A 15,954-nucleotide genomic window follows, 5' to 3' on the forward strand; every position below is an offset into this window, starting at 1 on the left:
CTAAAGATAGGAAGATAAGGGCGAGTCAGGTACAATCAGTTAAAAGGAAGAATTTAACAGCCAGCAATTTTTTTCCTAGATGGGAATTGCTTTGTTAAAACATTTTCAGGAGGTTATCTCAGTCAATTTCTCAATGGACAGCATCTGTTTGGTGTTGGAGCTCAGCCAGTAACTACTCTTCTCCGGAGGTTTCAGTTTATCGATCACTGTATCGTATGGTTGTAATGTGATGTCGATGCCTCTCTCATCTACCTGCCTGTGGTGCAGTACAGTAGGAGTCAGAGGAAAGTGTGTTGGAGGGGTTCCAAAATAAACACCAACACACATAAATATATCTGAAGGACAATTGAATGAAGTTCATCATTTATAGATGATTGGTTTGCTCGCAATTGAGGAAACGAAACATTCCAAAAATCCCAAAGACGAGAGAAGTATTTTCTGAATGTTTACCTCATCAGACTTTCGTAGTTAAAGTTTGTGACACTTTAGCATTCAAATGCTCCAGTAACAAAATGTAACAAATGCTCCAGTGCTCTAATCCCAAGCCGTTCCAGACTGGGTTATGTGTGGTGGGATGTAAAAAAGGGAAGTAAATGCCCAGTCCAGTCGCGAATCTGACTCTGACTCCGGGGAGAGACGACATTCCAGCCCAGCTCAGCGTCAACACTCATTACACAGGATCCCCGTCTCCTCCTTCTCATCTTCCATCTCAGACCCCATTCCTCCCCCTCCATCTCAGGCTGGCCTGCACACGCGATCCTCGAGCTAGCCCCAGCGAAGCCTGATAAAGGCTAACACAAGCTCTGTGCAACAGCGCCCTAACCCACTTCCCTGTCTGCCTCCCCACTTCTACTCCAATCCCCCTCTCCACTCCCGCCGCCGCCTGACTACACTTTCGCTTCGCATTACTTCTGCTATTCTAACTTTTCCACTTCTGAGCGCTATCAATTATGCACTAGAATAACAGTGGTGCCCGGGCCGGGGCCGGGCGGCGGGACATAAAGGCCGATTATGAGTGTGAATAATTCAGCCTGATTCCGTGCCATGTCCCTCTTACCACTGATACAGGCAGGGGGAGTTCTGCTCCGCTGTGCCGTTAATGTACCACGGACAGAGGGAAGCCGAACAGGCCCTAATATAAGAATGCCTCTCCCTGTCACAGAAAGAGTGAGTGAGGGTGAGGGGAGAGTGGGATACTGCATTACTAAAGATCAGATCACTCCCCTGTTCCTCTGCTCATTATCAGATTGGGGTGGAGGATATGTTGAGGGACTGAGCGATTGACACCCGTCAATGAGAGGTGAAATCACAGACAGACACTTCTGGCTTCGGAATATGACGCTGTAAAACAGCATGTGTGTTGCCTCTTGTTTGGTGATGCCAAGTATATTGTTGATTAGTTACTTGGTTGCCATGTTATTTTATATCTGGGAAAGTTGGGACCTTGAAAAAAAAAATTTGTCAACGGAAGACATTCATATAAAAATTGCTCTGAAACATTAACTTAAAATGGCGTCCGATTTGAAAATGGCGGGTCTCACTAGGAAGTAAGTAGGAAACTAAAAGTACCACTCAAAGACATCCTCAAAGTAAAGGTGATATAAAACAACATTTTCAACAGCAACATTCAATACGCCAATTTGAAAACTCATTAAAAGTGAATTATCGTACATAATATGTATCATAAGGGTAGTCAGGGTCAAACCACATGACGAACAGAGTCCTGAGACTGACAACAGTCTGTCACCTTCAAGGTTTCAAACATGTCCGCCTTGACCTCGATTCCCCAGAATTGCGTGCGAAGGTTTGCAAGTACAGCTCGACCTGGAGATCGCAAACAGCTCTAAATATTTAATCGTCCTCCCCCAAGCACAGAGCGGGTTGCGTTCCAATCCAATACAAGGAAAGGTTCTATCTCTTATACCTCACTGGCTAATAATCTAGCTTAGCACATTTCCCGTCAAGTCTCTCATCATGTGAAAATAATTAACTTTATACAGCTGCAAGCGGCAAGCTGTATCATCGAAAACAAATCTAAATGTTATTGTATAGAGTTTTTGAAATGCTCCCTTTAAAAAAATGTGTTGGTACTAATGCGAAAATACTAATGAAAGCTCCAGTCTGGATATATTTTGTGACGGTTTATGTGTATTAATGAAACAAAAAAGAATAGAAGCTTCATGTGAAATAATTTATTCAATTAAGGTAGGCCTAAATATGACGTTTTTTTCATTGTTAAAATAAGCAAGACAGGGGCAAGTGGAAATCTTCCAACTTTTTTAAACATTATATAAATTCCTACTTTTAAGAAGAAAAAAAACAATATATTTGTATAGCAGTGATATGACTATATACAGTAGTTGTTTAAAAAATATTACAACAAATGTAATATATTTCAAATAATAATTGACAATGAAAAGTAAATGAAATTGACATTTTAAAGGAAGGAAGGGTAATAAAAAAAAGTGTGAATAACAATAAATATTAATAAACCCCACAATAAATAAGAAATAAGAAAAATAAAATGGAAAAGATTTCAATTTAGGTAAATAATTAAATACAATTACAGTAAAAAAATATTATACTCATTGCAAATGCATGATTTATAAAATACGTTCCTATTCTTTAAACTTCTAATTGTTTCAAGACACTGGTCCTATTATTATATTCATTATACGAGGAACACAACAGCATAACTTAAGCCCTAATGAGGCAATGAGGCCATTCCAACAATGTTAATTTCTGGGAAAATAAAAAAACCTCCTGCAATCTTGACTATTTGGGTTTCCATTTGCCATACCCCCCCCCCCCCATTTAATCCTAACTGGATTGTCTCCGGTCGTGTTTTAGGACTGACGTGGAGTCAGTGAGGAGTACAGAGCACAGCAGGTGAGACGGAACTATGGAACTCTGAAACCCTTGAACACTGGTGTTCTGTGTGTTCCGTGTTCTAAGGAACTCAAGTCGGCCTACTGTATATTCCAAAGAGACCTTTTCAAAACCAAAAACCAACCCCACAGAGAGAAAAATGTTACTCGTAACGTTACGTCTGAAACAAGAATGTGTGCCTATTCATTGCCGAAAGAAAATGTTTAGAACAGTACAGCTGCAAACATTTAAATCAAATAAAGTCAGAATGCCCTTGTTTTGTTATCAAATTGCATTATTTCATGTCTCTCATGTCTATTTCTGCTCTGTGACGGACCCACCTTCGATCTGGTGAAATATTGGCAGATAATCACAGATGAATTTGAGATTATTTTCTTTTCTTAGGAAGACTACACTCCGCACAGTTCCTTTAATCACACGTCTCTTATTTCGGGCCATTTTATATACAGTTAAAAATTCCAAAACTCTTGTCATGTAAGGCTGTATAATTTGGCTAAAGAATGGCTGCCAGCATTACCCCTTTCTTTGTGTCTGCTCAAAAGGCTGGCGCCACGTTTTTTATTTCTCCTCGCTGAGCCGCCATGTTTTTTCACTCGCATGGCCCTGTCTCAGTCTGGGAGAGAGCGAGAGAGAGAGAGCGAGAGCGAGAGCGAGAGCGAGAGCGAGAGCATGTAATATTCCTATACCATCACTGCATTCACCTTAGCCATCTTGAATGCACAGAGAGGGTTGGCTAGCCACAAAGACCGACACAAATGATACAGTAACGTGTTAGCCAGCCGTCAGTCAGCCAGGCCAGCCACAACACTGGGCCTAAACCTAACACAGGGCACGCTGGGTCACCCCAGCAGGATCCCCCAAAACCCAGAAATGATTACTGACACATCGACTAATAATCTTTGGGAGAGAGCATGCACGCGAGAAAGAGAGAGAGAAGCAGCTGCCAGGGTTGTAAGGCCGGTAGGAAGAGAGGGGCAAGATGGAGATCAAGAGAGAGGGGAACGAAAAAGGCATGTTTCTCAAACAACACCCACACACCTCACAAACAACCAGCTAAGTCTCAACTACGATTCCATATATCTTTACCCCCAAACATCATTCCACCACACCCCTCTTTCCCCCAAACGTGTGTATATATATATATATATATATATAGTATATAGTATATATATATATAGTATATAGTATATATATATATATATATATATATATATATATATATATATATATATATATATATTTTTAAGTACTGCATTTCTCAATTCTGACTGGACTGTACCAAACAAAGGGTATTAAAAACTAAAGTGTAGCGATCCTTAAAAAAACACATACAGGAGGCTGTAGCCCCAGGCCACGTTCATCACCTCTGTTTATCCTGGAGGCTTAGGGCACTTTGGGGGCTCCCCTTAAGTCTCTCTTATCTCATTAGCCTTTTAAACTGATTAATAGGAATGCCCGGGCTTTCTAAGAAAGGAGGGAAGGAGGGAGGGAGGGAGGGAGGGAAGGAAGAGAGAAAGAAGAGAGGGATGGGGGATTTTAGAGGAAGGGGTTTTGTGTCACAGGACAATGAGCTGATGGCTTTTTAAGCCTCTCAGTGACTCCATGGTTAATACCCTGGGTAGTAACGTTAGATTCAAAGGCCCGGGATAGGGGCTTCACTCCACACTCACTCTGAAGAGATTTGGGGGGTAAAAAATAAACATGGAGAATAAATACCGCAACTAGAGCTAAACAAAATAGATGAACTCTACTTCTTAAATAGAGCTAAGACACTTTTGAGTGTGTGTGTGTGTGGGGGGGAGGGGGGGTCTGTGTGTGTATGCGCGCATACGCTCATACTGTACGTGTGTGTGTGCCCTATGTTCGTTGGGGTGTCATATTTGGTTATCTGGGATAATGTTTTGGATTATCCAGGGAACCAAAGCTGGGCCTTGAGGAGAGGGTGAGGATAGGATTTAACACACATTCCGTGGATTAATTGCTTCCCCTGTATGGTAGAAAATGAGGTCATAGAATAGTGCTGTGGTCTGTTGTAACACTGCTGTATACAGGGGGTTTCTGCTCACGCACTCGAACATCCAACCCATATCAAACCGAAGGGCGCGGGAGATACAGCTAAGCCAATCAGAATCCCTCCGGTAGAATCCATTTCTAAACAAGATTGGTCTACTCTAGTTGATCAAACAACGGATGAAGAAAATAATGGTGGGTCGAAAAGAACTACTTTAAAAAATATATCCCAATGATAGTGGTATTGTAAGTGGAAATCACTCCACAGTCTCTCTCTCATGCGCGTGCGCACGCGCGCACACACACACACACACACACACACACACACACACACACACACACACACACACACACACACACACACACACACACACACACACACACACACACACACACACACACACACACACACACACACAAAGGGAAACAAAACATGTGGCCTGAATCGGAGAAGGGTTAATCCTTTCTGCATAGACCCATCCTACCCCACCATCACTGGGAGGGAGGGAGGGAGGGAGGGAGGGAGGGAGGGAGGGAGGGAGGGAGGGAGGGAGGGAGGGAGGGAGGGAGGGAGGGAGGGAGGGAGGGAGCTACTAGCCAGCCCTGTGTGGAAGTGAGCTAATCAACTAGTTCTGTATGGGAAATAAGGTAGCAACGTGAGAGAAAGTAGAGAGGGAAACTAGTTAGCTCTATGGAGGGACAGAGGGAGGAATGGAGGGAGGGAGGCTAGAAGAAGGCAGTTAGAGTAGAAAGTCAGGGAAGGAGGGAAAGGGAGGCGTGAAAGGAGTGATGAGAGGGGTACAAACCGAAGGGTGTGAGGGGTATACATGGGGCCACCTCTTCACCACTCTCCTCAGCCTCACTGTCGCCCTCGGTTATAAGACCCTGCCTTCCCCTTTCTCCTCTTCCCCCTTTCTTTCGCTCCTCCGTGAACATGCTACAACTTCAGCTGTGCCCCCACCCCTCCCTCATCAACTCCTCCAACTGCTCCCTCTATCCCTCCCTCCTTTTCTCCCTCCGTTTTAAGTGCATGCATACTTCCAGTCCTGGCCGTGGAGAGAGAGTGGACAGAGAGAGGAGGAACAATGACCGCCTTTCAGCCTGTCAGAACCCGGCGTGTGTGTGTGTGTGTGTGTGTGTGTGTGTGTGTGTGTGTGTGTGTGTGTGTGTGTGTGTGTGTGTGTGTGTGTGTGTGTGTGTGTGTGTGGAGTGAGAGAGGGTTGTGCTGGTTGTATTTGAAGCTAGTTTGGAAGTGGCCTAACTGTTTTGTGGCTCCTCTCTCCCTTTCAAGCAGCGGGGCAGAGCGAGGTAAAGACCTTGTTTCCTTGTATTTGTGTTTAGGGAAATGGAATTGAGTGGGGAAATTAGTGTTGCACGGTATACTGATACCAACATTTTAGAATACCTTAGTAGCGTTTCATATGATACCACCAACCTTTCAGCCCTACCAATCTAAATAACCTGCTGGTGTCTGTTATAAAATGGTTATAAAGTCTGTTTATTTTTTTAAATAAATTCAGTTGAATTTAAGCAAAAGCCACCAGTTTCTTGTATGCGCAGGTCCAATTAAATCCACTTCACTTTCATGCACATATCACATTTGGCAGCTGTAATAAACCAGAGCATCCCCTACCAGCCCTCACTCACCTGCTTCTCTCAGCATTCAGCTTTCTCAGCATTCTCTCAGTATTTTCCCCGTACTGACACAATGACATGCAGATCCTTATGCATGTATATTCCTACCTTCCATTCATCCAGCCAAATCACAGGTAGGCCTCCGCAAATATCAGCGAATCAGTCATTCTATGCAGTTTTCCATTATACACTGACCAGCGTGAAGTTCAATTCAATGTGCTGTATTGACTGGAAGTGTGAATTTCAGTTTTTTTTGGAGCTACGCCACTGATTTCTTTCCCACCATCGTGATACTTGGCCTGGTATCGTATCCTATGTAAAATGTTGTTATTGTGACAACACCAGGGGAAGTACTATAAAAGGCTGTTGGATGACGATACGGTAACACTCGCATACACTAGGTTGCCTTAGCGTTGTGCAGCAACGACGTATCCAGCATTTTTTATCCAAGCACCAGGAGTCATGGTACAATAAGGTGTGCTAACATTTCCTTCCTGAATTTCATATTCTGCCAATCGAGAAGCAGCAGTAATGTATGGGCTCTACTCATGGAAAGGGACATTAGGGAGTAAACCCAGCAGACTGTGAATGTTAGACTGGGGAGAAGTGAAATCTGTTCTAACGTTGGTGACTCTTCAGGAATCTATTGCCTCGGAACTAGAGCGTACGGGTCGGGCTACATTATTTTCTCTAGGAAAATGGACCACACAGCACAACCATTTGACAATCTCTCTCTCTCTCTCTGTCACTTCTGAGAAATTACCTCATGAGTCATTTATGACGGGCTACAACTGTCAATTAGTTCTTTATTCTAGAGCTGGAGATGTGTCGTCCTTTGGGATCCATTCTCCACACTGCTCCCCAGCTAGAACAACATCCACTCCCTCCCTCCCCCGCCAAGCCAAAAAGCCCCCCCCAAAGTTAAATAAGGAAAACGTCTGTGAATGGTCAAAGTCAGTGTACCATGAAAGGAATTATCTGTGGAAAATGGGTCTGGTAAAATCAAGGTTTTCAAATCGGTTGGTCTCGGTCGCGTCACATTTTCCAGTTGCACAGTAAATTGTGACGACAAAAAGGAAAATCAATCATTCAATCATGCCCTTCTGGTCTTTTCATGCAAATGTTGTTACTGCGTCAAAATGCGATTGAACTTGGAGCGTAAATGAGTTTAACAGCGGAACACAGAAAACAAATCAAGCAAGACTAAATGAGCTGGTTGATACCCAAATAAATGAATAAATCATTTTACTACACTTGATCAAAAGCTCAACAAAAGAAAAAAAAAAAAATATATATATCTATATATATCTATCTATCTATTTGTTTTTCTTGGTTTCAATTTAAAAAATATATTAGCATATCTATGTCCATGTAGCTATACGCCTGACTTCCCCATAAATTGAATAAGTCCAAAAACAGACACGCAGCATAAGATCCAAGTTATGTTCTTGGACTCCTCTCTCTATATTGGCACAGGGCATAAAGAACTGGTGCCATGGGTGGCAATGTTGAGTTACTGCAAATTCCATACAACCCGTCCACAGCCAAATCTAAACCTTTGCATATACCCATACAGTCACCCTACACTAAACAGACGAAGATGAGCAGTGAGGACAAGGATGGGAAGGATTGGAGGGTTGGAGGACAAGAGTGTCTGATAAATGATTGACAGGTCAGGGTTTGGAGTTGTGGGGGGGGGGGGATGAGGGTTAAGGGGTAAGAGACCTGCACAATAGCGCCCACATCTGGTCTGGGAAGGCAGAGCACCCCATGCCACTACCAGCTGCTTCCAGACCTCCTAATAAAAGGCCAGAGGGTTGGTGGTGGTGGTGGGCAGAGAGAGCGGCGGGGGGGGGGCTTACTCTGCAAAGGCGGGTGGGGGGCTTACTCTGCAAAGGCGGGTGGGGGGCTTACTCTGCAAATGCGGGTGGGGGCCTTATTCTGCAAGGGGGGTGGAGGGTTGAGGGTGGGGGGGCCTCAACAGTTTCAGACACAAAGGCATGAAGCCGATAGAAATAGAATGCATAGAATATACATCATTCTACAATTCCGATTCAGAGCTTTAGAGAAGCAAGAACAAAAAACAACGTGTTTATGATACACGGCATCTACCCCTAGGAACTGATCCAGAGTCATTTGTGTGGTTTAGGTCTATAGGTAAAGGTTACTGAACTGGGAAAGGGAGAACTGGTACAGAATCAGTTCTTAAAGAGTAAACCCATAAACAGACCCTAAAACACTCCCCTGTCTCTTATACCTTGGAGAACCCTGACACACAGAAACTAAACTCAGACCAGGGGGATATAGAAAGCATTAGGGCTTAATAAAACAAACCCGTGGAAATAGAGGAGAAACACAGGGAAACCGGACAGGGAAAAAGTTATTTTTATCAATATAAGTGACAGAATTTTACAAAAGTACAGTATACGGTCAGACACATGTGGGTGTTGCATAAGCTGGTTAATACTTTATTGTTTCTAAGTAAAGCTATAGCGTTCCTGTGAAAGCTGAGGGTTAGTGAGCAGCTAAATGGAGAAGGGCTGGCCGATAGCGGAGTTACAGCACTCCACTTGACCTTGGAGTGATTAAGCTCAAAACAAAGCACAAAACTGGGCATTGAAATGGGGAAAAGGTCCACAGTGAGTCATTGAAATGAGTTAAGGCCACAGTACAGTTGTGCCATGTAGACCCTGCCAGTGCTATGCAAATAACCCAAGCTTCCAAGGGTGATTTCTTTTTTTTTTTACAATAGTTTGGGGACATTTTTTCTGCTCTCTTAGATGTACCAAATTCATGTCATTTCTCTACATCACTGTTAAACTTGGACAACAATCGATCAGAATTAACTTTCATGTAAGAACGCGAAAATCGCAAAATACCAATTCAAAATTCACCAAAAACAATTCCAATCAGCAAAACAAATTCTCAAAAAGCTTATTTTTTTTATTTATTTGTATTTTATGTATGCATGTTTCCCTTACAATGACATGCAAGTTCATATAATCTCTAAGGAGTGACACATCCACAGACCCCAGTGAAGCTGACTGTTCCGCCCGCCGCACGGCATCTCTAATGGGGTCAGAGCCGAGAGGCAGGACCAGTGCTTACTGAAGAACATCCCACACACATTTGACGGAGATGTGTGGTGTTGCCTTCTCTACCAGAAACCCCACCCCCTACTGTGGTCTCTCCTCTCTTTCATTATAACAGCCCACAATGGATACACTTCAGAGGTAGGAAATGAAACTGTTGTCATGACGGCATAATAAGTTAAGTCAAAAAATACACAGAGGTTACTTGTTCAAACACTGCACTGTTTTTTTCAAAAGGCTCTCATGAAATGGAAAGATATTGTTGTTATCAAAAGGCAGGGAATGCTATTAAGCCCCTGCAAAAAGTAATTCACATTCATATCACAAAGCATTCTCTTCTCACGTCATAATTTTCCGTAATCTTAATCATTTATCACACCTTGTACGTTGTGTATCTCTACCGCGCTCTCCCTTCCTCGCTGTATCCCTCTAACGCCATCTTTCCCTTCTCTCTCTTTGTCTCTCTCTCTTTCCGTCTCTCTCTTTCTCTTTCTGTCCTTGCTGAGTCTAACCTGCGCCCGCAGTGAACGTGCTCTTGCGGACGCCGCAGGGTTAAAAGAACGACAGAGCAAGAGGCCATTAACGAGAACTAATCAGCATTCAGTCAGAGAGAGAGAGAGAGAGAGAGAGAGAGAGAGAGAGAGAGAAAACAACTGACGGAAAATAAGTCAGAGGGTATAGAAAAAGAGAAGCGATAGGGCAGATGGGATAACGTGTGTAGATCATTGGGGTCAAATTCATTTAAACTCAAATCTACTGTTACATTGGGTGTGGGATTTCATCTAAAATATCCCTTCCACGTAAATGAATATATCTGTTATTAAATAAGACATGGAACTTTAATCAAAACATTTCCGTAATGTAAATAAATAAGGCCTTGTTGGCTTTTGAACCCCCTGCGTGGACTAGTCTCCTATCTCTCCGTAGTTATGGACCAAGGGGTGTGGAGACTGGCTTTCCCTCGACAGTCTGAACATGTACCGTGCCTGTGTTAGTGTAGTCAGCACACGGTGCACACACACAGACAAACACACATGCAGAGTGACAGACAGTTTGTCACGTCCCGCGGCTCGGCGACAGGTAATGAGACGTCCAACCGAGTGAGCTGTAATTATCAGATGTTTATGAGAGTCTGAAGGAGAGGGAACAAGCCCTCGGTGACCTCCCAACCCATTATTCACATAGCAACGGTACATGCACAGAGTGGCCTAAGAGCTATAAGGGAGGCCAGCCGATCAGGGTCGGGGTCAATAATACCATTTCAGTTCAGTACATGACTGTTTGGTAAATCTCACATACACACACACGCCTCAACGTTCTCCAGCAGACATAGGCTAGCTTTGTGCTGTATTGCTGTGTGACCTCTGTGTGTGCCTGTGAGTCTCTGAGTGTGTGTGTGTGTTTGTGTGCGTGCGTGTGTGCGACCTCCGCGAGACTGTGTGCGTTTCTCTAACAAGCACCCCTAGTTGGGTCCATGAAGGGACTCCTGAAATATTTTATTGTATTCATTCATTTTCTGGGCCCAGTGTGAGAACGAGAGAGAGAAAGAGAGAGAGAGGGAGATCCACAGCTACAGAGGACAGGGGGAGGAGAAGGAGGAGAAGCAAGGGGGGGGGGGGAGCTCTCACCAGCAGGACAGCAGGGACCTCCTGAGAGAGAAACTTCCCTTCGTTACACCAAATACTCAAGAAAGAAAGAAAGAAAGAAAGAAAGAAAGAAAGAAAGAAAGAAAGAAAGAAAGAAAGAAAGAAAGAAAGAAAGAAAGAAAGAAAGAAAGAAAGAAAGAAAGAAGAATCCTGAGACAAAACTGTGTCCCTTCCTTAAGGACGTTAGAGAGAGAGAGAGAGAGAGAGAGAGAGAGAGAGAGAGAGAGAGAGAGAGAGAGAGAGAGAGAGAGAGAGAGAGAGAGAGAGAGAGAGAGAGAGAGAGAGAGAGAGAGAGAGAGAGAGAGATTCAGAGTAATTAAGCAGTTACAGGTTCCCAGTCTCCTGCCGAAGGTGTGAAGCATCTAAATGCTCACTTCACTTTGAGCCAAAAGGGCCACAAAAGCCTACAGTCTGGTACCATACACCACTGAACTGTACACCCAAGTCCTGAGAGTAAACACCTACGCTAGCAGATAACTAAGGGCTGTATGATTTCGCCACAATCCCCTTTCGGAGAGTAATATTTCATACAGAGAACATACGCCATACACCACATACAGAGAGAAGACATATTTATTTACTGAGTCATCTGTAAGATCTCTACTCTCCTCTATCTCTCTCCTTGTTCTAGTTTTCTGACTCTGCCCTATAGGGTTGAGAGTCAAACAAACTTGATTAGTGTAAGTAGAAGAGAATGACTAACATTATTAAACCCTTTCACAAAACCTGTTTCCTGTCCTCGGGCTAGTCAGGACTTCAAAAACAAGACAGGGGCTAGGGAAACAATCTATTTCTCATATTTTACAATGACACACAAGTTCAGCATGTATTGAAGCCTAGTTTACTTCTCCAGACAGTTTTCTTCCCTTCAATTTCAGCTCTCAACCAGAGATTTACAGTGAGTTTACTCAAACGTTTTAATTCCTGTGTCTTTATTTTTTTTCTTCCCCTGGAACTAAGTAAACGGTCAGCCCATCTGGAGTGAATCAAGTGGTCCGCAGAGCCGCCAGTCAAAGTCGTTGTGAAAAATGTGCACCCTAATGAAACTGTGTCTATCAGCGTAAGACATCAGATACAACCCAACTTTGCGTTACTTGTATTGAACAAAGCGGCACACAAATAAACAACTGGCTTAAGCTGGAGTGCAGAGCTAGACCACAACAGTCACGGTGGAGTGTATCTGCACTGGGGATCTCTAGTCTACAGCTAGAACAGCCCAACCCCAGCTCTAGTAGGCCTCTATGCTGAACCCTACACTTGGACCATCACCACTAATTGCTCTCAGCAATTAATCTTTTTTTTTTTCCCACAAACTTCAAACTGAATATAAATAGTTATACAAGAACGTCTGCTTAGCTAAAATTAATGACTTTATTTTTTAATGTATTTGGAGAATTAGCTTAGGGGCTTCAAACAACAAATAGTGAACAGCTAAACCCGCATTGGAAATATTCAGACCAGAGTTAATGGTGAAAAGGAAAGTCATAAATACTCATTTAAAGTTAAAATAACACATAAAATAAGCTAAATATGATAAGTAAACATATTTTTGACTATGTAATGTGTGATTGTCTGCTATTAAAGTTTTCCAGAAAATGTTATTTATTTCCGTAAACATATTTTTTTATTACATGTACTCTGTAGAAAACGGCAATAGCTAGACTTTCTATGATATGGGTTCAAGGAAATCTAAAGGTCAACCTACGCTGACCTTATTCTCACTGTAATACTGCTACATTGGTGCTTTATTGTACCACTCAATACAGATAGATATTTTCATGAATATGATGAATACACATCTTGGACACACATCTTCTTAGTCCTATAAATAACTATGTTTGTAAAACTCTTTTCTCTCTTGATCAATTTCAATATTATTTTAAATTATTCGATACAAATATTTTTTCTCCACGAAAATAAAACCATTTTTTTTTGGCCAATTCTTGTTGATATCACCCATATTTTGTGGAAAAGTTTCAGATTATAATGTATCCTAACAGCTACATGCACGCTTGGATGTCCAACGTCTTTTATTCAATATTCAAGAAACTAAAGTTCGTTACATCAACGAAATCCATTAAGTGGGTTTTTTAGGTGCAAAATGTGGTTTGGAACTTTGTTTGTTTATGAATGTACCCCTCAAATAGGTTATCATTGCGAGCACAATGGTTTTGGAGCAGAAGTGTCACAGTTCCCGAACTACCTGGCCGTGGGCTAATAAATTGGTGGATACATTCTACATTTCCTATTTTGATCATCAATTTATTTGAATGTTTGTGATTTTAGACTGTATGCCAATAACGTTACCTATCGAAACTCGCAAGAAGTAGAACACTTTAGTGCAGCAAAACTGATTGCTTTCAGAACTTTTTGGGACTTTTCAGTCATCCTCCAATTGAATTACACCATTTACATAGGCTATTAATTACATATCTATGACTTAAACCTATAAACCAAAATAGTCGCATAATGATATAATAATTCTAAGTAGGTGAACAATTTTTGGGGGAAATCCAGAGGAGTTTTACCTTTTCCATTGGATTAAAACATGTTTTCCGAATGAGAACAATAAGTGGATTGGATAAATCCTTGGTGAACAGCTCATATCATGATCAAAAGAAAAGACAAGAAATTAAAAGACGAAATGAAGTCCAACCTATATCAGCCTGTCGAAGCTTTTTGTTCCTGATTGAGTGGGCAAGGCCTATTGATTTCTGATAATCTTCAAAATTGTAAGAGGGATCCGCAAATGTGCCGATAGGCTACAACTAGTGCCAATACATAAACTGAAGGCCTAAAGACTTGAGTGGTTCCCCTTTTCACCCCGCTTGTTGTTCTTACAAATACGAAATCTGGGTTAATCATGGTGCCATGTTTGACCAGCATTTGCTACCTGGAGTGGAATTCCGCTCCTTCGAAGATGAGAGAAGTTGGCTACAAATACGCGAGTACGCCGTCCAAACGACGCAATGATCCACGCGGTATCCTACATGCGCCAACAGCAGGCTTACTCTAATGAAATAACGTTCCATGATTTAACCCGGTGTCTATCCAGAAAACCGGCACTAGCGCCCACTCTTAGGTGGGGGTTAGATTCAGTTAACACCGAATGCTGGTACTGGAACACGCGCGAATTTACTCCCCAACAGTGCGCTTTTCGGGTAACACATCGAAGGCTTATTATATGCCAAGATGACAGATTTGATAACTTGACGAGTTTGATTACTGTTGATTGTATACAATTCAGTGTAGCATATATCCCAAATAGGCTAGCCTAAATCCAACCCGGTGTGCACAGGTTGTGTTCTGTTGCATCAATAGCCTACCCACATTTCTGGGAAATATAACCCATCTGAGTGATGTGTCCAATAGGCAGTAATCTATACCTTAAATAAAAGTCACCGCCATCGGTCTATATATTTTATCCACCGAAACGTTTTGGGCGGCCCGTGTGGAGAACATCGACTCGCTTCGGCCCCACTGGCCGCTCTGAGTGGCACCTACCTGGGGTTGGTTCGGTTCCAGAAGACGGCATAGCGGTCGGCCACCACCTTGGAGCTGGGTTCCTGGCTGAATACACACATCCATATCACCAGAAAGACGAATAGCACCATCTCCACTTGCAGCATCACTACAGCAAAGTTCGGCACGTATTCCTCTTCGATGCGGGGTGACTGCGGCGTCAGTCAGTTTAGGGTACACTTCAGCAGGAGAGATGCTCTCTCTTGTTTACATTTGTGTGCCTTTTCTGTCCTCTGTCGCAGTTTATGGATGGCAGAAATAGGCAAGACAATTCAACAACAGAAAATCGCTATCTCCTGCCCCAAGGTGCGAGAGGCTTTGATAGCGCAACCTGCAACAGAGATGACGCCTCGTTGGTCAATTGGAATCACACTTAATTTGACGACAGTAGCAGGTGAAGTTATCAAATGCGAGTGTCACTGTGGTTAGTGCTTCTCTCTTCAGGTTCAGTGTCTGGTTCAGTTGTATAATATGTTCATGGGACATCCGTTTGATGGTTCCAGTATGCGTAAAAATTACTCCTAGGCCAGACAAAATATGTTCACATAAATATACACATAGGGATATCAAACAAATAACGATAAAACAGTTGTTAGAAGTCCCCTCTAACAGACTACAGCAGTCTCTGTACGGTCATGCGCTGAGCTGGATCGGTGTCAAAATTGAGTAAGGAAAAGGAGCAATATGTGTCCAATGTCCCCCTATAGCTCGTGTCCTTCAATGTCCACGTTTTCAGAGATGGAACTTTGGAAAGCCATATAGGCAACCCCCGATTGTAGTCTAGTCCTTTTTTTCGTAACGGTGTCTCTGCTCCGTTCGCAGACTGGCCGAAAAAGGCAGCTATCCTTTCTCAGCGCTGTCTTGGAAGTGTCAAGGGGGTGGGGAGGAGTCCGTCCTCGTCCTCCGAGCCTCTCTCATGCGCTACTGCTGGGTGACAGTAGAGACGCTTCCTTACCCGGAACCCAAATGGCAGCATTCCACTGCATCCTCTTCATATATAAGCATTGGCGAGAAAAAATAAAACACGCTTTATTCATGTGCTTCTTTCCCCTGATGTTTAGATTCAACGGGACGAGACTAAAGGGACGGTGAGAGCAAAGGCAGCCCGGTGCAGCCAGAAAGTGGGTTCGGTTACAGCCGAACGGAGGATAGTCCCATTG

General features: G+C 43.0%; 1 protein-coding gene across 2 annotated transcripts in view; it reads right to left on the bottom strand.

Annotated features, from left to right (window-relative positions):
- LOC106585191 (ephrin-A5b) overlaps positions 1 to 15,892 on the bottom strand; it is a 112,671-nt gene extending 96,779 nt beyond the window's left edge. For both annotated transcript variants that reach the window (XM_014171127.2, XM_014171126.2), the window contains exon 1: positions 14,777 to 15,892. In XM_014171127.2, coding sequence (XP_014026602.1) covers positions 14,777 to 14,901 — 125 coding nt within the window. In that variant the 5' untranslated portion in view covers positions 14,902 to 15,892. The remainder of the gene's footprint in view (positions 1 to 14,776) is intronic.
- Positions 15,893 to 15,954: the final 62 nt, after the last annotated feature.

This window comes from Salmo salar, chromosome ssa24 (genome assembly GCF_905237065.1).
Source record: "Salmo salar chromosome ssa24, Ssal_v3.1, whole genome shotgun sequence".
Classification (NCBI taxonomy): domain Eukaryota; kingdom Metazoa; phylum Chordata; class Actinopteri; order Salmoniformes; family Salmonidae; genus Salmo; species Salmo salar.